This window comes from Falco cherrug, chromosome 14 (genome assembly GCF_023634085.1).
Source record: "Falco cherrug isolate bFalChe1 chromosome 14, bFalChe1.pri, whole genome shotgun sequence".
Classification (NCBI taxonomy): Eukaryota; Metazoa; Chordata; class Aves; order Falconiformes; family Falconidae; genus Falco; species Falco cherrug.
The window spans coordinates 8,157,750-8,180,807 of record NC_073710.1 but is presented as its reverse complement, the minus strand read 5'-3'; the positions used below and the strand labels follow the sequence as shown (position 1 = coordinate 8,180,807).

Sequence of the window (23,058 nt, the reverse complement as noted above, 5' to 3'; positions counted from 1 at the left end):
CTTGGCATTAGTTCATGCTCAGCAGGAATGACAAACTCATGCTCACCATCAGTGCAGGATTTGCAAAACCATATCACTCACTGTACACTTCTTTTGCCACCACAGAATCCAATAATATATCTGGTATGTGAGCTTCTAAGACCGGGAGCAATGCAGGAAGCAGAGTAGACAGCTCCAAGATCATTGCTTAGGGCTGGATCCTGCTGGTCCCAAACTAACAAATCCAGAGTGCCCTGGGTATCTGAACTGCACTGCTTGCTAGACAAGGATCACAGCAGAACTAAACCACAGTTACACATTATTTATCACATAGACAACTACCTGAATGCACTCTGGCATTTATGGTATTTTATTGTTTTAGTATGAGGCAAGATTATACATATATGCAGGATTTTGGAGGGGTTTGCTGCTCAGTGCTGGGTCTTGGTACTTTTTTACTATCACAGGCAAACTCACGGCTGTTCTGTTCAGGTAAAAGCAATTTTATCTACCTGGAATTATCTTATCCCAGACAATAGGGAACTTCTGAGCAAGATCAAAGAAATATTCCTTTATCTTCCCATTTCAGTGGAAATACCAAGAAACTGAAAGTTGTATTAGCAGTATATACCATGTCACAGAAAATTAGTTTATTCTAGGGATTAGGAACATTCTGGTTACGTTTGGACTCAGACTTGACCTTTTCTTCTGCTCATTCCACCTAAGCACCTTGTACAGTTGATGAAGGAGAATCACAGGCCAACTTCCTTGTATAAAAAAAGTGTATTTTCTTTGCCATTAAATAAATCTCCAACTCCACTTGTTCTGTTGGGTGCAAGAAAGCTTTCCGGGTTGCTGTGTTTCATGCAATCCTCGTTCTGTTGTGCACTGAAAGAGGCAGTTTATGGATTTTATGAACAGTAAGTAGGTTAACAGGGAACTAAGAGCAAGTGAAAACAAAACTTAAAGACACCGATGGTTTTGTTCTAAGTGCAGTTGACATGTCACCCTGGGTGTTCCTCCACCATATGGCAAAGCATTGCAACAGCTCCACCCATTTCCCTCAAGGAAAATTCAGACCATACTGGTTGTTTGTCATTTTCCCAGTTAAAAGAGATGCAGCATTTAAAACTCAAAGCTGAAGAGACAATGGAACCTAAAAAACGAAAAATAGAAAACAAAGAATCTTTGGCCGCACTTGATATCATTGCACATGAATTTCAGCTTTAATGTCCAGCAATAAACTTCTGCCATCAAAATCAATGAATTTGTCAAGTCTGTCCTCTGTCTGGAAAAAGTGGTAAGATTACAGTTTGGACGGCTACTATTCCCAGCTAGTTTTTTTTGTGTCATGCAAAAGGAATCAGCTACTACTATGAACACCTGATGCCACATTCCTCTTTAATTCCTTTCAAATTAGACATTTAACACAGAAGCGAATGGCACATCAGCATTTACTAGCATTAATATAGTTCCCTAATCCACTGCTAGCTAGTGAAGAGTTTACATACTTTACCATGTCTTCCCACACTAGACAGTAATCAACATGGTACTTTTCTGCTGTGTCTGTTTTCTGCCTGTATGGTATCATACTTCAATTATTACCTTTTTCCTTCCTTGTAACAAATGAAAACAAAACCGTATTTCTTTATCTGCACTTCTTTACCTGCACAGTTGGGCTTCAGTTCTGAGTATACTAATATGCAAAGGAGACATGGAACAGTTTGTATCACTTTTGGCCCATTTCCTTGATTCTCCTGATTGCCTCTAGAAGAGCTTATTTGGGAATTAAGAAGCTGAGCCACAGTTCCTGTATCTCACTCAAATGTAGGACTAAGCAGAACTATCCAATTTACCACCACTGTGCTCCTTGGGATCCTATCCCTGTTAAGGCAAAGCCCTTTACTAGTCATAGTTCATTCCCTTACTACTTATTAAAATGATACCAACTCCCATCAGTGACTTTAGGAACCTGCCTAGTTTTTATGGGGACAGAACGCAGTAATCACATACCACTTAGTAGGTAAGCACTGTTTCTTGGACAATGCGCTGGTCAGAATGACTTTGCCCATTTGACCAATGAATTGCCCAAAAAAAGAATTAAGATTCATCTGTTTGGAACACAGACTACTAGAAACACATCAAAAACCTTTCTTCATCCTCACTTGTATTTTTGAGATGCTGTAAAACCAGTTTCTAATACTATTTTCTTTTGCTGCAATCATCTTTCAGTTTGCTCCTGTCTTTGCCTTTTGTTTTGTTTCTGACTTCACAACATATGCGAAGGGGCCATGCAAGACGACAGACTTTCAACACCCTCATTTCCTCAGTATATTGCAGCTCTTCCGCATCTAAGTAAAGCATGATTTCAGAACTCAGGGAACTGGAGAGAAAGCCACTATATTTATGCTTTAGGGCAAGGTTCAGTATGTCAGAGATTTAACATGGGCTCTGTAGCCCACGTTTTCTTTACAATCTAATTTGATTTAACCAATGTGAACAGTTAGCACAAGGAATTGGTTGAAAGGAAGGCATAACAGACTTAATCATGTACAGAGACATAGGCACGTAGTAATCTTCATTTTGCTCCTGTTCTTGAAAGTGGTACTACTGGTCAGCTTTGATAGATTGTTCCTTTTTTCCATCTCACTTTTGGTATAGAACGCAGAACAGATTTAATGTTAACTGCAGTGTATTAGCTCTGCACAAGACAGCATGCCATTTACTATATAAACAGCATCACATTCTATTAATAGCTTATCACAACATTCAGATTTAGAACAGGCAGGGCAAATACACCCAGGTAATAGCGCAGATTGTTAAAGAAACTAAATTATTCTGAAAAGAGTATTGATGGTCAAAAGAATTTCCAACTTAGAAACCAATGTTGGTATCAGATCTTTTAAAGCATTAGAAATACCTTCTATTGAGGAGAGTTCTGAATTTACTTTCTAATTGAAACCTTCCCTCTCTTAACTACTCTAGTCTAGTATCTCTCAGCCTGGATGACCAGGCAAATGGATTTTCTTGGTTTTCATTCAATGGACACTAAGATTTTACCCATTTATACAAAGGGTATAGCTGCTCATAATATCAGAATGCTGATTAGTATCCATAAGTTGTTCATATACAATTTTATCCATAACACTCTCAGTTATCTGTCTTGCATTTAATCTATCTTTATATAAGAATAAGCACTTCAGAATATCAGAAACCTTCCTCTTTACAATCCAGCAGATGCATAATGCCACCTTGTGACAGTACTTCAACAATACAACAAACATCCAGTGCTCCCATACAGTGATCTTCAAGCTGCTTTCCATAGACCCACAGGAGCATAGCCTATTTCCAAAATCCACGACGCAGGTTTAAGGAAAGCAGGTTCACATATACACTACGTAGAAGTCTTCATATCTGAAAATATTAAAAGGGTCTGTTTTACTTCCATAGAAAAATACTGCAAAGTTTGTAAGTGAAGGAGGTACTAGTAGAGTATAGATATTCTTAGAAAACCTATGCTCTAGATAAAACACCAACAATGGTACCTGACAGGTGCATGGCTTATGTTACACATGCATCTGGAAAATATATCTGAAGCTGTAACAGTCACTTTGACAAGATGTTTCCCTCTTAAGGAAAGGATTTTTTAAAAAGTGCTAACACACATATTTAAAGTGATAACAGTTCTTTAGAACTGCCATTGCTTTAATAAGCAATTCAAGTGAAGTATAAGATTTGGTTTTTTCATAGAAAATATTACTACGAATGTGTAGTAGCAGCAGTTTTTAATTTACTAAAAAATGGCATCTACTAGCAACAGAACACACAAAAAGTATCTGTTTATACAAATAAAATTAGGTTTCGAATATTCACAAAGTAACATAGAAGAGCAACATTCTTCTTCACATTGATACTCCAAGTTAGTCAGATCAGTTGCGATATCAAAATCCCTGTATAATATTCAGTCAAGCACCATGGCAGACAGTGCATTAAGATCTCTCATGAATGGATGATCAGCTAGTATTTTATCAATCTTCTGTCTTTGCTCATAGTCAGGAAAAATTTTTATCAGAGCTTCTCTTAGCTGTACTGTTTCTGAGGCAGATCTCTGTGGTGGCCCTGCTAGGCAAGCCTGTGTGTTTGTTTCCAGTGGAAGCCACGTTGATGAGTGATCATCAAGTACTCTGTTTTTAGACTGTTGACTGCTACTAGTTGGTTTGAGGACTGGTACGGAGAAGGATGTCTCAGAATAATGTTGTCCGCTTCTCTGTAAAGCGTTTTGTGCTGACCAAAAATCTCTATGGAACAAAATAGAAAAAATTTATTAAATTAAGGTAAAGGAAATGCTAGCTGTCTCTGTCAAACACAAAATAGAAAAATGTGTGTAACTCCTATACTTCACTGCTGCTCAGCTAGTTACTGATCAGAATCAAATGGTAAGCATTTTTTCCAGAGTGAAACAAAATAGTGTTTGAATCTGGCAAAATTAAGGACATTAACATCATCTATGACTATTTCCAATGCGTTGCAAGTACTTTCCTTGACAGAATACAGAACAGTCAAAGCTTATTTTATGGAAGTTTTAACATCAGTACTATTGAGCTAAATGGATAAAAAGGTACCCTGAACACAAGTACACCAACTCAGAACGTGAAAATACTGACAGACCGACCGAAGGTGCTTTCAGAAGCTTTACAAGACTGTTCCTCACCTACTTTGGCTCATGACTGAGCTTGCTCACATACAGATCAAAGCCTTGTTTCCCTCATATGATGTCCTTAATGGAGATACGAAGCTTTTCAGCAATTCCAGGATCTGAATATTCTTCCTTAATTACTGAGATTTTATCTCAGACTTTGAGGACCTGCTGCTACTCTAAATTACCAGCACCACAGAATTTAGGGCCTACTTCACACACCACAGAATTGTGAACTGCAACTCATGTTACAGTCTAGTTTCCTACCACCATGGTGAGACAATTACAGAGGTCTATTTTAAAAGTTATAACACCTCCCATTACTCAACATGGAAAGGCACTCTAATTGCTCGAGATCCTTCCAGTTTCTAATGTTATTCTTAGTGCCATTTATACTTTCTGCATCATTTAACTCAAGTAGAAAAGTCTCAGGGAAGGAACAAGATTAACTCTTTCTGCTGGCACCTTTTCTCTTTCTTTGAAAACCCCATCACACCCCCTGCAAAAACCAAAGCCTACTTCCAGTTCCAAGCCCTCTCAGAAGAATCCCTTTCCATTTCTGCAATCATCACAGTCAGCTCTCAGAACACACTCTGTTTTCACTTTATTTCTCTCAGATGCAGGCAGCTAAACCACAGTGTTCCAAGTGACATCCAGTAAGGGTTTTATATTAGAGCTTGAATACTTCGCCTTTCCTACTGGAGTTCTAGAACTGCACTCGCTTTTTTCACGTCACTATTACATGCCTATTTTCAAATCAACCTGTGACTTACAGGTATACAGGTCTCACTTTCCTCAATTGTTTCCAATAGCAGAGATTCCTGTTTATTCTTTGTATTAATCCTTGAGTACAGCTTGCCTTTCGTATTGCTGATTTTTTAAGCACTTGTTTCTAAAAGCTCTCTCAATACTCCTCACTATCATTAGCATTTATAATGTCTAAGCTGGTGAAAGAAAAGAGCAGCTTGTTTTCTTATACAGAAGGGCAAACCCATTCTCAAGTCTTGGTAGTTAGTACAAAATAAATTCATACTTTGAATATATGCACATTTTAAAAGTACAAGGATTTAAAAGTAACAATATATGATTATTAATAATTTAAAATTAAGAATCAAATACAAATGCGTTTAAAATAACAATGCCTCTCAAAAAACGTTTTATTTACAGTACCCTCAAGTGTGAAGTGAAATGCCTCTCCTGTGACAAAGAATGCCACTTTAGAGGGTTTCTCTTGTAGCACCTATTGTCCCACTCTGAATGAGTAAGCAATCGACCAAGGTGTTTGAAATAATGTCACTGTAATTAACAGGATACCAGGCTACCATATACCCAAATCACTGGCAGCTTTGTGTAATGTTAAAACAGTTTGGTCCACATTTGCATGAAAGCCATGACAACCAGATCTCAAAGGAAATTATTGTCATTCTTATCTTAGTTCTGAGAGATCCTGGTTAGATGCAAATGTCACCAACAGTTTCTGAACAGACTGAAGTAACAAGAAAAAAATGTTTTTGTTAAGCTACTACATCCTACAGTGTTCTTGCTTAGTTTCACTGTACCTTTACTATAAAGAGGTGTTCAAGTGAATCAAACCCAGTTTATTTCAAATGTAAAATCATAACTGTCTCAAAACAGAAGTGAAAACAGTGCTTATACCTAGAACAGCCTTCACTCCGAAGGAAGTCATCTAATCTAGGCCCATTTCTTCCCAAAGGATCATCAGGAACCATAAATATGTCACCAGCAAAAGTGTACTGCAGCAACCTGCAAGACAGTTCTTTCAATATTATTTAACAGCAATGTATTACAGCCTCACTGCCCTTCACCTCTGTAGCACAAGGCAAGTTGCCTTAAAGCAAACACTTCAAACCACATCAGGACTTGCTGAAGCTTAACTAGTAGTCCATTTTAGATACAACCAGCACTCACTGCCAAAATAATTTAATGGGAACTTCTGTGAACCATTCTCATTATGCTGCAGAACACCGAGGTGGTTTTGGTGGTTTTTTAAAATAGCAAGTGTTGGATGACTGCAAATTTTTGCAATGAGACCACAGCGGAAATTTCTAGGTGATTAGAGAAGATTTTCTGGTTGTCCAAACTCCTCTTCCTTGTAAGGATCTTCAACCATGTAGCTAAAATGCATATGTTACCAGAAAGCCACACAACTAGTAAACATAGCATTAGCTGTTTACAGTTAAGACAAAGAAGCTTTTTTCTGGAATCATTTTGGGATGGGGAAATCTGCATTGAAGGAACCCAGTTTAACCAAAATTTGTCTGCAAGGAGAGAATTTGGTACAGTGGAATTTCCCCAGAATTAAAACTAATAGCAGACGTTAACACAAGCTCTTAAAACCCCACAGACTGAGAATGACATGCTAAGTATTCCTGCTAATTTTCTGTAGAACAGAACCTGTCTCGGGTAGAATTCACTCAAGAGATAGCATAAATACCCACATGATTAGCCAACATCAATTCCATGCTCTCCCAGCTATACCTGAGAACCCGGGACAGTTTTCAGTTATTTATTTATTTAGACTTATACCGACCCCAGTCACTGCAGCAGATGTACCTTCAGAAGGTGTCAGGGAGACTCCAAGGGATTAGCGGGAAATTTGGGCAACAGAAGATCATATCTTAATAGTAAAATGACCTGATTTAACTGGAGGGGAAAAAACCCAAGCCAAACAAAAAAAACCCCAGTTGCACAGCAAAAACTGTAATTCACAGAGAACTCACAAACTGAAGCAGGGATATTTGATAGCTAAGAGAACTCATCTAAACCTGAAGGACACTCAGTAATTGCAGGGAAATGGCTACTGGGATATGCTGCAAGTGTTCATTATTTCATATGCTGATTTGTTGTACTACAGTAAAGAGTGATTGATTCTGAAGCCTTAAAAGTAACACTATATGTCTGCATCAGCTATTATGTCTCCTTGAAGAAATGAAAGGTAAAAGAAGGAAGACTGTGAGAAAGAACCACAAAGCTCATACTAACAGGATCTAACACCCAGCTTCAGTAGTGACAAAGCTTGGCGGCTACACCAAGCTCCTATTTATGTGAGCAATTGATAGACATACATTAGTGAATACATGAATAACAGGGACATGACTATTCAACACATAATTACAAGGACATCAATCAAGTGGGGAAACACAGCCAGTACTTCGGGTTGGGTTCTACCCAAATTGCATGACAGATTAATTAAAGATAAAAAAATCCCACAAGAAGATGGTGCCACCGACTGTAAGGACAGACATTCTTTTAAGCTTTCACAGAAACTGAGTAATTACCTTTTTTGAATAATGTCTCTCCAGGCAAGTGATTCTGTCACAAATTCTCTGAAGTTATCATTAGTCACAATAACACCTCCAGTTTTATCAGCAAGGTGTAACAAAAACCTGTAAAATTCATTTAAAAGACTGTTAAGACAGTCTGCTTTGCTGAAAATTGTCCAAAGATCTAGAAAACTAAATATTTCACTGTCTAAGAGTAACCTATTTACATGAAAACAAGCACTCTGATTACCAGGAAATTATTCTATTTTGACCCACCATATAAACTTTAAGCAATGTTTTAGGTAGCATGCATTTATTTAGTGCAGCAGAGTCTTCATGGGAAGCTTTTTTCCCCATTAAAAAAATAAACAGGCAAAAAAAAAACCCAAACCCCAGGAGATTACCAGACTCTAAATAACCGTAGAGGTAAGTAGTTTGCTTTACTAAAAGAGCACAGTATTCAGTTCACATGTCAACACAAACTTATTTCCCTATACTTTTTTGCTTAGCATTAATGTCCATGTTCTGTGAGATAGTGTTATGCATGTTAGTTGTTTGTTCTGTCAACACTTTTTAACAAAGAGTGCTGCTACCATTTTGTTGTTAAATAAATGATGACAAAAGTTAACTACTTATTTATCAAGAAAATCCCATGGCTGGCTTGTTTGTTTTTTTTTTTTTTTACCTGTTGGAAAACAGGCGTTTTGCCATTTGAAACTACTTTAGCAAAGAGATAATGGATAGTGTCCTTGTAAAGACAAGCGTACGCTTCCGAAGAAAGTGCAAATATGTTAGCACAACATTCATTTCCACAGTAACCTCAACTGTAAATACTGCACCTACACAGCATTTTATATGAAATGCTTGCTGTATACAAACCATTAGTGTGTAAGCAGCTCCAACTTGGCTGCCTTGTACATTTTTCTTGCTACAACATTATTATTTAAGAGATTACAGTTACTGTATCTTAACAAGGAGGATATATAGACTGCACTTAATTTGTCTATTATATGTATCAAGTTTTGCAATCAGGTACGTGACTGTGCAATCTAACAAAACCAGGCATGCCCATGATGCAAAACCTCAACAATTTTGTTAGAAAAATAAAAGTATGAATGATTATTTGTAGGAAGGAAGAAACCAAAATCCAGGCAACTGTAGCTAGCTGCAAAACAAATTCAAAGCTGCCAATATACTCATCCATGCAGAATTAGGAAAGCTGGTTGTAGAAAAAAAAAAAAAAAAACCAAACTTAAGCAGCATGTACTTTTTACTGTGTTTCAAGACTGTAAATCTGGCAAAGAACCCCTCAACCCCCCACAAAAAAAAACCCTAAACCTTACTGTTGTCTTGTTCACTGAAATATGATCCCCACATTTTGAAGTTGAACTTAGGTGCTCTAATTAACTTAGAAATTGACTAGCCCACGTATTGTTACAAATACATTGCTCCAAATACACATCTGTCTGTACACCACAATGGCACCAAGAAAATAAAACTAGAAGAAAATAGTACCTGATCATTAGCTGATTTATGCTAGTGCTCTCCAAACATAAAAGACAATTCAGGGATAGACTGATGATAAGGAAAGCATAAAAATATTACTAGGAGACTAATTTCTTCCTCAACGCAAGTGATGACATTTGAAATGGATTGTTTTACAAAACTGCTTTATTAAAATTGCCAGGAAAATTTGCCATTTCCCAGGAATTTCTGAAAAGAGTATGTATAATATTATTAAAGAGTTACATATATAAAAGTTTCTTAGGACACTAAAATAACAGATGTAGAGCTCAGTTTTAGACAGACTGAAGAACTAGCTAATACAACCACTCATGAAGTATTAAGCTTTTTTACAACCGTTATTCAGATGTTTAAAAGGACTTTAAAACTATGTATATTCTGTACCTGTCGTCATGAGAAGCAATTCTTGTTCCTAAAACCATCCTTGCAGGGGTTAAAGACAATATTCCAACATCTTGGAGCTGCGTTAAGAAATCCTGCTCTGTTAAAACATGAAACAACTGTTCTTAAAAACAAAAGCTTTCTTCTAGGCTATTTATAGACTTGACAGTTAGTGTGAGAGATAATTAGCAGAGAAAATTGGCTACTTTTGTACTTATTAATCTAAAGAAATGACATATTGATAGTTGACGAATTACTAATATTACAAAAACAGGGAGGAAAAGGTTGAAACTGGGAATTAAAGAGCAAACAAAACGCAAACCAAACAAAAAGGCCTCCACTTAGAGCACGTCAGTTAGCCTAAACAGCATTTCCAGGTGTCTCAGACTACTGTATGTTGAAACCCAATTACTCATGCTGAGCAGCCAGACTCTTCCTGCTTCACGTCTTATGAAGTATTCCTGCACCATTCACTCTTCCCAGAAGTACCCAAAGAAATAGTTACAATGTAGTTTAATAAAGCAAACATTAGGAAACTATTTCCCTCACCTGTAGTGGAAGGATCACGTCTTGTTCTCCACTGTGGAACAAATACAGTAATATTTCTATGGCCACGTTTCCAAAAGTAGTCAACAGCTATTGCAATTCCTCGACAGGAGAAGAATTTCCTTAGACCATGACTGGGGGTGAAAGAATGAGAAGGGAGATTAAATTCACTAGAGTTTTACTACTTCCAATATACAGAAAACTGAACAAAACCTTGCAAAGTGAAGCTGGAAGTTACATATACAGCCTCACCAAAAGAAAAGGTGGATGGATGTTGCAGGTAAAGAACCTTATAAATGGAAAGAGATTTTCAGCAAAATAAGAGAATAGAAACATTACTTTGCAGCTTTATAGCTCCCTCTCAGTTTTACGGGCCCAACAATATCTGGGTAATGAGGAGTGGGTTTAGCTTTAAAAAGAGGCCAATAGTGACATTTCCCAAAATATTTATTATAGATTAAAATGATCATAATCCAATATTGTGGTAGTTCCAAATATAGCCCTACTACAAAAATGGAACACCTGTAGTTCAACTGGGTCCTAAGGATTACATCTGAGAAGTTCTCTGATGATCTAAGATATTAGGGCCTCTTTTTCCTTAATTTCAACAACCTGAACTACTGTTTTCAAGTAAAATAATGAAACTGCTTTCGAGAAAGATTTTCAAAACACTATTACAGTAGTAAACTTTTCCCCCCGTCCATTTAAAAATATAGTTATGTTCATTACCTGTTTTTCTAACTCAGTCACTTAAGTGACTTTCCAGAAAAATTAGCAACAGCCTAATATGGGTGATACAGAAATTGGAGTTTATAACCTTGTGAGGTCCATCCCAATCTGAATTATCCAAATGATCCTATATGCCCGTTTAAGACACGGCAGGAAGCCCTCCTTTAGCAATTAACTGTCTAACCAGATTCTGGGAACTGAGCTTCAGGAGAATAATGGAAGAAGAATCTTAACATAAAGCACAGAAGGCAATAAAAAAATACCGCTCAAACAAATTCCTAAAAAGCACCTATTAGCACGTTACATAAGGTGCTACATAAGCTACACTTAGACAAAACAAAGATATACTTGGTTAAAAAAAGACACACTGATTCAGAACAGACAGCATCAATAGACAAAGCATGCCTTACAAAGTAGTACATATTCTATGTTCTGAGTTGATGTTAAGTCACTCCAAAGTGCTTCTCATAACAATATAGTGACCAAGCGGTATTCATATTTTAAACCACTCTCCTAGTTAAATGTGCAATTGTATATCATAAGCCTAATAGTAAGCCTTATTAGTTTTGAATGGAATCTTATCTTTAAACCCCTAGTTTAACCTATCAGGAAATCTTCTGAACAGAGCTCTTTAAAACATCTCCATGGAAACAGTTTCCAGTGAAACTCAGCCTTTAGTAGCATTCATGAATCCTTTTCCAATTCTGTAAACTCATTTTAAAATAAATGCATCAAAATATAAAAGCTATTAAGGTTCTATGAAATTGAGATACGTAGAAGAGCAGAAAAATGAGTAAGCTACATCTGAACTATAAATGGCAAAAAAATTTGACTTATTAAAGTTTCTGGAGGAAAAAAAAATATCCTATGCCACACTTGCCCTAATAAAATTAAGTATTTTCAATGTCAAGAGCAGTCAAATAAAGGAATGCAACTGTCACAGAAGAGTTATCCCTCCTAAACCTTCTAGGTCATAAAAGTCAAATGCAGTTCTCATCCCCCCACTTTAAGTTAGGTATCCTATTCAATGAACTGGAAAAATCCATTAAATACTTCCACTGTATTCATGGCTCTCAACTGGACTTCAAGAGAAGTCAAGGTCTCCATGTTCCTGTTGAAAATTATGACTTTGTTACTTGTCTGCTCTCCTGTTTTAGAACTTTAAACCTGCTGAACTACACAGAGTACTCTGTTATTTAAGTATTTTAAGGCCTAGAACAGCACCTTTTGATTTGTCCTGCATGGTCAAAACCTCCAGCTCTGTAGCGACTTTGGGGGGAGGGGGGGGAAGCATGCAAATAGAAGCAATATCTTTATCAAATAAGATGTAGAATTAAGGTGAGCTATAATATGAACAAATATGTCACTGCTAGATACACAGAAATATGAAATGCTTTCTTGGACCTACGTAAACATCTGAGGGACAGCAAAGTAGCACAGCAAGGTGGTCTTCTCAAGCATCCATCTTAAAGACTGCATCTGTTCTCCAATTGCCATTGTAATACTGGTTTTGGCTGTCCCCATTCTTTAAAAAACTGTAAAACCCTACAAAGGTATTTCTTAAGTTAAACAAGACATGATCGCAAACAGCAGGTTGCTGTCTGGGACATGTAACATTTTCCCTTTGGTTTTGTAATTAAATTAAGGAAATTATGTACCATTATTTACAAACAGTTCTAGCAAGGTCTAATGCCATCCAATTATTCTTTCATACTGAGTTTCTTGCACATTTTTTAAAAATAATTTAAAATTACCTGACAACTATCTGGATATTTCAGTCTGCCCCAAAAGGGCTGTTTTCAGCACACAAACAGGCAATTTTTAAAAATACCTGCTAGCAGCTAGAGTAAACTCTGGGTTTCTCTCATTCCACAAGCACATTGGAAGTACAGCTAGCATTAGTAAGATCAATGTACCATTTTTACTACGCTGCACATGTCAAGAGGAAAAAACCTTCAGCTTCTTGCAATCTTCCAGACTTAACAAGGCAAGTAGTGATTCAGAAGCCCATTCAGCCATAGTTAAGCATGTGGTCAATACATTAATATTCCTCCAAAACACATGACACTCAGGGGTCAAAAAAACCCCCAACAGCCAAAAAAAACCAACACAGGCCTGGAAGCAGATGCCCATAACCTCAAGGTACCGAGAAGTAAAACTGAAAACAAACCAATGCTGAAAACTATTCTTCACTTTCTAAGATGGAACAAAATAACAAGGCTTTATTTAGCCAGAAGGAAGCTGCAGAACACCTACACTAAAAAAAAACAACCAAAAAACCCAGGCTCCCACGCACTGACTATTTAGTAGGACATTTAAATAACTTGATGTTCTGCTATTTTGAGGCAGTTCTCTGTGCTTTGCTTTTCACAAGCAGAGTTGTCATTTAGTTGAGTAGCAGCTGTTATATAGCCATATTTGGGGACTGTATGTCAATGGTACCCAGCTACTATGCCCTACTCTAATGTGGGTTGTGTGCATCCCAGCTGGTGCACAAGACAATCCATTGGGGTGCATGGAAGATATATTAGGACTTCAGTAATGCACATATATACTTGATAAATATACATATATTGGGGGTGCATGCTCAAAGACTTTTTTTTACTGATAGGGTGCTCAATCAAAAAAGGCTGGGAGACCTCTGCCTACAGTAGTCTTGCAGCCATCCGAAAAATGAGATGTTTATTCACTATCTTTTAATTAACTGGTTTCAGACGTATTTGGTTGCTCTTAAAAAAAACCAAAAACAACAAAACAAAGACATAAAACCCCACAGAGGAAAAACGCAGATGAAAAAAAATATCTTCCTGTTAAAAAAAAAAAACATAGACAAAGAGGATGTGGTGTATCTGTTATTTTCTACATGATCCCATCAATCTGCATTTCTCTTCCACTAATACACACTTGGGAAATTATTTTTAAAAGTTCAAGGTACCTTATGACTCAATCGTGACTTGCACTTCTACATCACTATTTTCTAAGTTAACAGTCTGAACAATGAGGAAATGTCTGCTTTAAAAACTATTTACTATAATCAAACACCATACTTGAATTAAAGGAATGTCAAGAGTTACTGATCATGTCAGGCTTCCCCTTTAAAGTTAAGACTATAAAATAACAGAAAACATTAATCTGTTATTCTCCAGTGATTGACCTGGAAAGTTTTACTGCTGCCAGTCATAAGGAACTAGCTCTGGGCTCTTTAACCTGGGGAAACCAAGTTATGAGAATGATCATCACCTTCTTTAATTAATAATCTCTTGGTAGGTAAGGTTACACATTAAGAAATCTTCCAACATTCCTGCTCATAAATAGAAGTTGTTACTTAGATTTACTTTTGACTCCTCCTCTGTGCTATAGAGACTTTCTGGACTAATCGCAAACATTTCTGTATTACTACATTCTTGGTCCTTAAACTGCATTTGAAGCTAATAATCTTTTAAAAATGTATGTTTTGCTCTGAATGGGGAAAAACAGCAATCTAGCAGGAACATGTGCAAATACATAAGAGGCCTGTCAATAAACCAGGTGAAGTGAGATATATTATTATATGAATTAAGTTTAAGACATCAGCAGAAATATTTCTGAATGAACTATACATCTAGGAATTTCAAGATGTCATCTGGTAGTTTATGTAAGTTATCAGCAAATACCAAGGTATCAAAACTGAAAACATAAGGCTAGGATTGCACATAAAGAGAAGAAGTGAAGAATGATTCCCTAATTTGCTAAAGTAATATTAATAATTCTACTAGCACTCCACAACAGTAACAACATAATTTGTCATTCCTGTTCTTAAGCAAAGTTCATACATATTACAGAGAAAAGGAAATTATAAGTATTTATTATCCCTAACAGTTGAGGAAGTTTTGCTATTCCATGGATTTTGAGGAAATGTTTAGGACCTAAAGTAGATCTTTCACAACCACAAAAGAACAGTATCTGAAACTAGAAGCATGCATCCATTTCCCCCCCATTAACACAACTGTGTGTACATGCACAGGCAGATCTGTGTTTACATAGTTACTTCCAGGAAACTACCAGCTGTCAACTGTCTGAAACATTAAATTCGTTTTAAGACACACTTGACATGATTTTATTACGGCACATAACATTGTAATTTTTTCCCTGGAAAAGTTTATTTCCTTCCCCTAAACAGCCTTTAGGCCCATTCTTTTGGGAGGCCTCTCTCATCTAATAGCTGGAAGTACATGGCATATGACACGTATCTTAACTAGTCATACATGTTTTTCTCAGCCTAAGAGCATCCTACAGAATTCATTGGATCACTGGTAGTACTCTGGCCTATTCTTCAAAAAAACATCATATTCAGGAATTAGCTACAACTAAACACAAGCTAATATAGCTGATATGAGGCTCTTCAGGAATACTAAAATCTGTATTTTAAAATAGCTTAAGTGTTTAAGAAACACTTAAATAGCCTAATCTTTTCCCCGCTTTGTCTGGGGATACAGATGATCTTTATCAGAATTACTATCGTTTCGCTAAATGTACTCCATTTTGGTTCTGGCAGCATGGTTTCAGAATGAAAACTAATTTCTATACTTAGAAGGGCTCATGCACATTCAGCAGGGGAACTCTGAATGCACCAAAAAAAATCTTCACTAGCAAGTTCTTGTAGTAAGTTTACTATTATTTATTGTTAGATTGATAAGCCAAGCAGGAGAACAGTCAGTTTGTTCTTTAAAAACTACCACTTCCTCATTAAGAGGGGATATCCTCCTTAAGAGGAGGAGATCTTGCATTTGTCATTACTCACTTTTACATTCCAAAACTACAAAAAACCCCATAGCAAACATCAACAAAACCTTCTGACATGTGTGAACCCATAGCAAACATCAACAAAACCTTCTGACATGTGTGAACCCATAGCAAACATCAACAAAACCTTCTGACACGTGTGCTTGCCAAAATTACTTTGTATAGAAAGAAATCCAAGTCTCTTCCTGACTACAGAACAGCAACCAATTCAAGGATAGTTTTGATGAGCCAAATGTTAAATGAACCAAGTGAAGCACAACATTTTAAAGAGATATAATTCTAACTGATTTTTCCTATTCCAGTTAGTGATAACAAACTTAAAAAAATAATAAAAAAAAAGAAAATTGTACTTGGCAATGCTCTCCAAAGTCATCTACAAATAGAAACAGTGAGAAAAAAAAGTAAGAGGAATTAGAAAATATGTGTAATAATGGAAAATCCCTGCATCATCGTCAATGAAAGAGTTTTCTTGATCTTTTCAGTATTAACTGTGCCCATTCCATAGGGTTTGTTTGCATGGTGCCTTGTCAACCCATCAAAATTATCCAAACAGCCCTATAAATGTCTACTATCATTTACATTCATTCTTTCAGGTATCAGGAAGACAAGGTGTGTGCACACATACACACAGTTCTGCAAGTTTTAAGGAGAAGGATGGAATATTTTTGTTGCATGCCTATGTCTGCAGAAAGTAACAGGACCCCAAGCATAACGTGTAATGTAAATTTGTTAAAGGACAAATATGTTCCTACTATATTAGAACCTTCACTTTAAAATTATAAGAAATTAAGAGCAAAAGTAAAAAACCAAAACGCTTAAGTGATGGTAACTCAACTTCGTTGATGTGTGCAAAGCAAGTTCAGTTTCATGCATAAAATTCTTTGCAACAGAGCAGAGCTCACTGAAATATTACATCAGGCTGGAGCACTGATAATTCAAAGTACGTTGCTCTGAAATGGGACAAATCAGACTTCAAATCTGACCATTGCCTAGTAAGAAATGCTGTAGAATTAATTCACTTTTCATTTTGAAATATCTTGTTATCAAAAAGGATCTCTTATACCTCTAATATGTATCTAGTTTTAGTTTCCTTTCCCTATTCTGTTTTTTTCAAATTACTTTAGTATTTGGCCTACATAAATGTAAGCTACCCATTTTCACAAATCCGTAAATTTCTACTACAGCAGGAAAGCTAAGTCTTAGAAAGCTTTACAGAAAGTATTTTCCAGAGTATTGCATTTAAGTCAAAAATCAAGGATTTTCCTTATTCTATTTTAACCACTTACTGCATTTGTTCAACTTCAGACTATGTAATCTTTTTAAACCAGAAGTAAATTCTACAAGTATTGTTTCATGATAGAATATCACACAACCACACTGTTCTAGCTAGATTTGTCACAGAGCACACTTGCTAAAAACTTCTGAATTTCCTTCTATGCACAGATTCTTAACAAAGAATAGTAACTCCAAACAAGTCAGTCATAAAAATGCATGCTGTCACTAAATGGATAGTAAAAACTACCAAAATTGCTAGGCACTGGAAATTGAAATGGCCAATGTCAATCTCATCTAATTTTTCATTATCAAGCCTTACCAAAACTCACCAATGCAGCCATTAACAGTAGCTGAAAGATCTTACTGTGTACATGGACTGCTGGACACCAAAAAACTAACTAGCAAAAACTTTACACATGCCACAGCAACCTCTTAGTCCCTATTTAATCTGAAAGTTCATTGAGCTTTTAATGGAGAGATGAAAAGAACAATACTTACGAAATTGCAACATTGCTTCCATCAATAATGATATGTTTTAAATATGGATTCCCAGGTTCATTTTTCAACTCCAGTTTGTATGGCTTTTTCAGAGAATCCAAAAATCTTTGGACTCCAGTAATTGAAGGATCAGAATGATGTCTGCGTGGTCCCACTGTCTCTCTATCAGAATCTGAAGGATGTATTTGTGTAGACAATACATGGTCTGGGGTAAGATTTTCAGAATCTGAGGTTTGGGAAAGGCGTTGGTTCTGAAATCTCACTGGAGAAGAGCTGCAGTGTCCAAATTGGTCCTCAAAAACAGGATGACTATTCTGTACAATTGAGGGCCCTGCAGATTTTTGCTGAACTGCAGTTTTAGTCTTAGTTGAGGAATGCTGCACATCTGAGCTCCCTCTGGCTACAAAATTAGCGTCTTTTAGAGCTTGTGTAACGCCAGAATTTACACCATCAGTTTCTACATCACCCAACCTTGAACTGTGATTCTTATCAGGACAATAAATGCCTCTTTGTTTATAGCATACAGTTGAATTTTTATTGGAAGGAGAAGCAGGTTTGCGTACTAACATATGCGTTTTACCTTCTGCGTTGACTTGTATGCTTGGTGAATCTCTTATTTTGTGATGTTCATTTTTTGTTTCATTTGAAGTATGACTCGATTTAAGTGGACTTCTATTGCTAGAAATGCCTTTGTCTTCTAGCTTTTGTGAATTATTTGCATTACTCCCTAAAGGAGGATTGATAGTTCTAGGCTTTTGAGATGACTGCTCATGTTCTTTTTGAAATTTTATATTTTCCTTTTCAATTTCTTCTAGCAATGTTAATGGTTCCACAGATTGTCCCAGGATACCAATAACTTTTTCTACAATATTTTGGGAATATCCCATTGTTCTGAAAAAGTTCACAAGAATCGTATATTCCATTTCCTCACTGGTATCACCAGCTTCTTTAAGGCAATAACTAGGATCATCTGATTCACTGTAGCTATCTGAAAACAGATCAGTAATTGCCTTGCTGTCTGAAGGATTACTGTGTGAGGCAGGTTTCACTTCCTGATCATTTTCCAAAGAGAACGGCTTTTTAGGGAGTCTTTCCTCATCGTGCGAAGATCTTCTTTTACATGACTGCCTTTCTTTAGGCACCACTGCCTCTGACAGAGGCATAACATTTATGGGACTAAAACCTGTTTCAGGAGCATCAGAAAACACAGTGTCCATTTGCTTTGTAAGCTCAGTTACAGGTGTCCCAGCACTGTTTCTTGCTTCCTCACTACCTGCTCTTCCATCTCCGTTTGTAGCGATTACCTTGGAGGCTTCATTCTGTAAAAACTCTGTTGGGCTTTCAGAACCTGTAAGATCTATGATCTCACTCTCCACTTCACAACATTCAGTTTGTGTGAGAATTAGGAGTTCTCTTTTTAGTGAGCTAGGCAAAATCAGTAAATCCATTGTATACTTATCTGCATGTGATTCCACAAATTGTCTGAATTGCTTTTTAATCTCTGATTCGTTGTCACTTAATAAGCTTTCATTATTCTCAAAAAGCTTCACAAACTGCTGAACATGACTTTGAGCCATAACAACAGCTTCTGTCACCCCCTTAATACTGAGCAATCCTATTTCCAGCACCATTATATCTGCACAGGTATCCTGAATAAGACTGTTGAGAAACAGGCTCTGTGCACCAACAAAGATGCAGTGCATGTCCTTTGGGTAGTACTCCTTTTCTTCTAGCTCAGGTTCACAAAGTCCCTTAATATACTCCTAGAAGGAGAAAAAGACATCAAAGTGAATACTTGTGAAAAGCTAACATATTAAGTTAGGTCAGTTATGTTGGTTAAATCAGTAATGGACAAGCACATTAGAAATTAAAGCCAACTTAGTGTTAGAAATGTAAGAAAGTAAATACTGCCAGTAAACTGGATAAAAGATATAAAATACAAACATTTGAAGTGACTTTAATTAGATCTCATAGAAAGCTAACTTTTATACCCTACCATTTATAAAAAAAAAAATTACTTGAAACTGATAGTAACAGAGTATTTAAGTTGTAGCTCAAACAGTTTAAAAGACAAGTAAAAGGAGATTTATTTTCCCACACCCATTCCTTGGTCAGAGACCATATGCTTCATGAACAAATGCCTTGCACTAGAGAATTCTACCTAGTCCATAAAACTGAGCTTCTAAAAACAGTTTCTAAAGAAAATTTCCAAAGGCTCATCACAGCACTAGCTATCCTGTAATTTTAAGTTGTTCTGATGTGTTACTTATTCTATACTGATGAATCAGGGACACCGATCCTGTGGCATGGCACAATATAACTAGTAGACACAGCAGTATCCATTAAGAGACTGTATGGAAAAAAAAATATGCTAAAAACAAATGACAAAACTACTCAGCTCTGATAGAATCCCTTACTAACCAAACAAAACATTTTTATTTTAAAACTACTACTGCCAGAGCACCTACTTATAATGGGTATTTGACACCAAAAAAAAAAAAATCACACCCAAAAGGCTCAACAGCAAGCCAACTTTCCACACGAAGCTTTGAAACCCAGTATTTTGAAAAAGATTATAATGACAAATGGCTGAGAAAACTCCAGGCTCCAGATAGTTGGGTTCCAGAAGTTCAGGTTTTTAACAGATTTAAAAAAAAAAAAAGTAATCCCATTGTATTTCTGCCACCTAGGAGTTACTATAGGTAAATTCACTATACTACCTTTTTTTAATGTGTCAAGAGTTCAGAACTCTGCCAATATAGTATACTATTTCTTCTTTCAGGTAGCATTATTCTTCCCCGAACTGTGTCTTTCTGTGCTTAAAATTCTGTGACATAGTGAAACCAGTTTCTAAGCAGCAGTCCTTGCATATGCAGACTCCCAAGCATAACAAGTTTTATTATCCATCTTTACTGTCAGAAATTAAACTTCTCTCTTAATGGAATTGAAAACCAATACGAGGTAATGAATAACGTTAACACCACTTCCTATCACCTCTTGAGTTACGTCACCACAGATACCAAGGCAGACTGCTTCAAGACTATATTAGCACAAAACTGCTTCTGCAACAAAATCCATAGGATTACTTTTCATGCCTTAGTCATCACATAACTGCTGTTGCAGAGCAACAGGACATCAGAAAAAATAATACTCAATATCAGGGAACTCCCTTTTTTTTTTTTTTTACATTTACTAAGCAGCACTGAAGAATTAATACATTGCATGTAACTGGTGAATTAAAACACAAAGTGCTATCACTAAACTTTTTGAAGGGAGACAGTAAAGACATGCAATTGTTTGTACTTTCTAGTCAATAATCCCTCCAGATAGGGTTGAAAACTGCTTTACACATAAGGGAAGTCAAGTCTCCCATACCCTTTAAGTTATTTGGAACAGGAAGCAAACTTTCTATGTCATTAGGAAATGCATGAATTGGAAAATGGAAATCTTGTGCTGTTTGTTTCAGGCTTTAATTTTCGGGGGGGGGAAGCTGCACTGCAGCTGCCTGGAGAGTAGCTGTTTATACTACTTCTAACAGTTTCTAGAGTCTCTGAGCCCAAGGATACAAGCAAATTCGCCAGAGTCAATGTCAGAGTCAGATAATTCAACCCCCTCAACACTAATAGTATTTTCCTTCTGAGTTTTATGCAGTACATCGTTGAGGAATCAGGCTTTTGAAAGCGGACTGCCAAGCCGAGTTACAAAACACATTCTAAGGACCCTTGCTAAATACGTGTATTTAAACAAACAGACACAAACGCCCACTTATCAAGATGTTGGTGTGGAAAGCCACCCTCGGCCCAGCCAGTGCTCAGCACATGACTCACACAGCTAGAGCTGCCAGGTCCACTCATTACTCACGTAATGCCCATTTCATCACTGCTGCTGAGCCTCTCCAAAGGTTAGCTATACAGGAGATTTAACAAAACAGTCCTGTCAAGATCCTTTCACAGCAACCACTGGCACAGCCAGCAGCACAACCAGCTCTCTTTTAACGCGTTTAGTGCTGGGTGAAAGAGCCAACTTAACCTGCTCCAGCCACAGACCCGCGAAGCAGTCTGGATCTGCCAACTTTCACGCGAAGGAAACGCTGGCTCTGCGCGGCTGTTTGCGACAGCTTCGCTAGCAGGCCGCTAAACGCCACAGAGGCAAGTCACGTCTGCAAAGCAACTGTGGGGCGCGGCAACACGCAGGCAACCCCGAAGAATTTCTTGACTTTGGGGAGCAAACGGAGAGCGATACACCTCAACGGCGCTGTAGGCCAGACCCCGGCCCGCTCCCGCAGGCGTTAAAGCCCCTCCCGCAGCCGGGAACGCTCCAGCGGGGCGACCGCAACGCGCTGCGCTCCGCAGTGCCGGCTTCTCACCTGAATTGTTTCCCTTTATTCTCTACGCTTGCGTCGACACTACGGCAGACACCCTGGCACCTGAACGCACCCGTGGCCAAGGCGGGACCATTTCGGTTTCCCCGCGGAGCGCAGCCTTTCTCCCCACCCTTTCTTCCTCCTTCCTGCACGCAACGGCCCCCAGCCCTGCCCCGGCCGGGGGGCCTCCGTACGCAGGCACGGCCTCGACCCTCCTCCGGGCGACCGAGGCCGCCGAGGCACAACTTCCCGCCCGGCCCCCGCCCCCCCGTACCTTGGCGCTGCGCACGGCCTTCCCGCCGCCCGCCAGCTGCACCCAGATCCTGGAGGCGGCGGGCAGCGGCTGGCCCGGCGGCCGGATCGCGGACCGCCAGTCCCCCTGCGCCCTCAGCACGGCCAGCCGCACCTCAAACAAGCTTTCGATACGGCCTCGGCTCCCCTCCAGGAGGCGGCTCTTTTCCGCAGGGACGGTGAACTCGTCCACCCCCCGCTCCGGCTGGGAGCCGCGGGCAGCCCAGCGAGCCGCCATCAGCGCCGCCCCACGCTCCGGCCGCCCATCGCACCGGGCCCCGGGACAACAACACGGGGAATCCCCGGGCTCCCAACCACAGTCTGCTGACGTCATCGACCCGCGCCAGGAGGCGGGCAGTGCCGCTGCACAGCCGCGGAGCCATCGTTAGCAAGGTCGCGGGAAGCGCTCCTCCCTCGGCTGCGCTGCTTCCCGTTTTGTCACGGGGCGGGCCGCTCGGGGGAGAGCCCAGAGCCTCATTTCCTCGCTCCGGCTCGCCGCTCCCGCTGTAGGCTGGCGGGTGCCCGCGGCCGTCTCCCCGCTGCCCTGAGGAGAGGCGGGCGGCTCCTCACAGCGGCCCGCGCACCGCCCGCGGCCGTTAGCGCGCGGCGCAGCCCTCTCCGCGCAGCGCCCCCAGCGCAGCCTCTCCCCTCAGGCGGCGGACGCCTCCCGCCCGGGGGGAAGCCTTCTTCCTTCACGGTTCCACAGCCCC

At 38.7% G+C, this 23,058-nt stretch overlaps 1 protein-coding gene across 4 annotated transcripts; it reads right to left on the bottom strand.

Annotated features, from left to right (window-relative positions):
- Positions 1–1,181: 1,181 nt before the first annotated feature.
- On the bottom strand, positions 1,182–22,746 carry N4BP1 (NEDD4 binding protein 1). Of its 4 annotated transcripts, none has more exons than XM_055726764.1 (7): positions 22,464–22,723; positions 17,695–19,457; positions 10,414–10,544; positions 9,868–9,964; positions 7,975–8,082; positions 6,332–6,439; positions 1,182–4,277 (listed from the first exon to the last, which is right to left on the bottom strand). In XM_055726764.1, the coding sequence occupies exons 1-7, from the start codon at positions 22,680–22,682 to the stop codon at positions 3,941–3,943; spliced, it is 2,763 nt and encodes a 920-aa protein (XP_055582739.1). In that variant the 5' UTR covers positions 22,683–22,723; the 3' UTR covers positions 1,182–3,940. The 4 variants fall into 4 exon arrangements, with proteins under 4 accessions (XP_055582739.1, XP_055582737.1, XP_055582740.1 ...); XM_055726762.1 differs by having other exon boundaries at positions 22,332–22,721; XM_055726765.1 differs by lacking the exon at positions 22,464–22,723 and adding an exon at positions 22,061–22,284.
- Positions 22,747–23,058: the final 312 nt, after the last annotated feature.

Excerpts from the sequence above, each read along its gene's own strand:
- N4BP1 (XM_055726762.1), bottom strand. The coding sequence starts at position 22,682 with ATGACGTCAGCAGACTGTGGTTGGGAGCCCGGGGATTCCCCGTGTTGT. Across the intron at positions 19,458-22,331 it reads AGGCCGTGCGCAGCGCCAAG|GAGTATATTAAGGGACTTTG; the intron begins GTACGGGGGGGC and ends TTCTCCTTCTAG. Across the intron at positions 4,278-6,331 it reads CGGAGTGAAGGCTGTTCTAG|AGATTTTTGGTCAGCACAAA; the intron begins GTATAAGCACTG and ends TTTGTTCCATAG.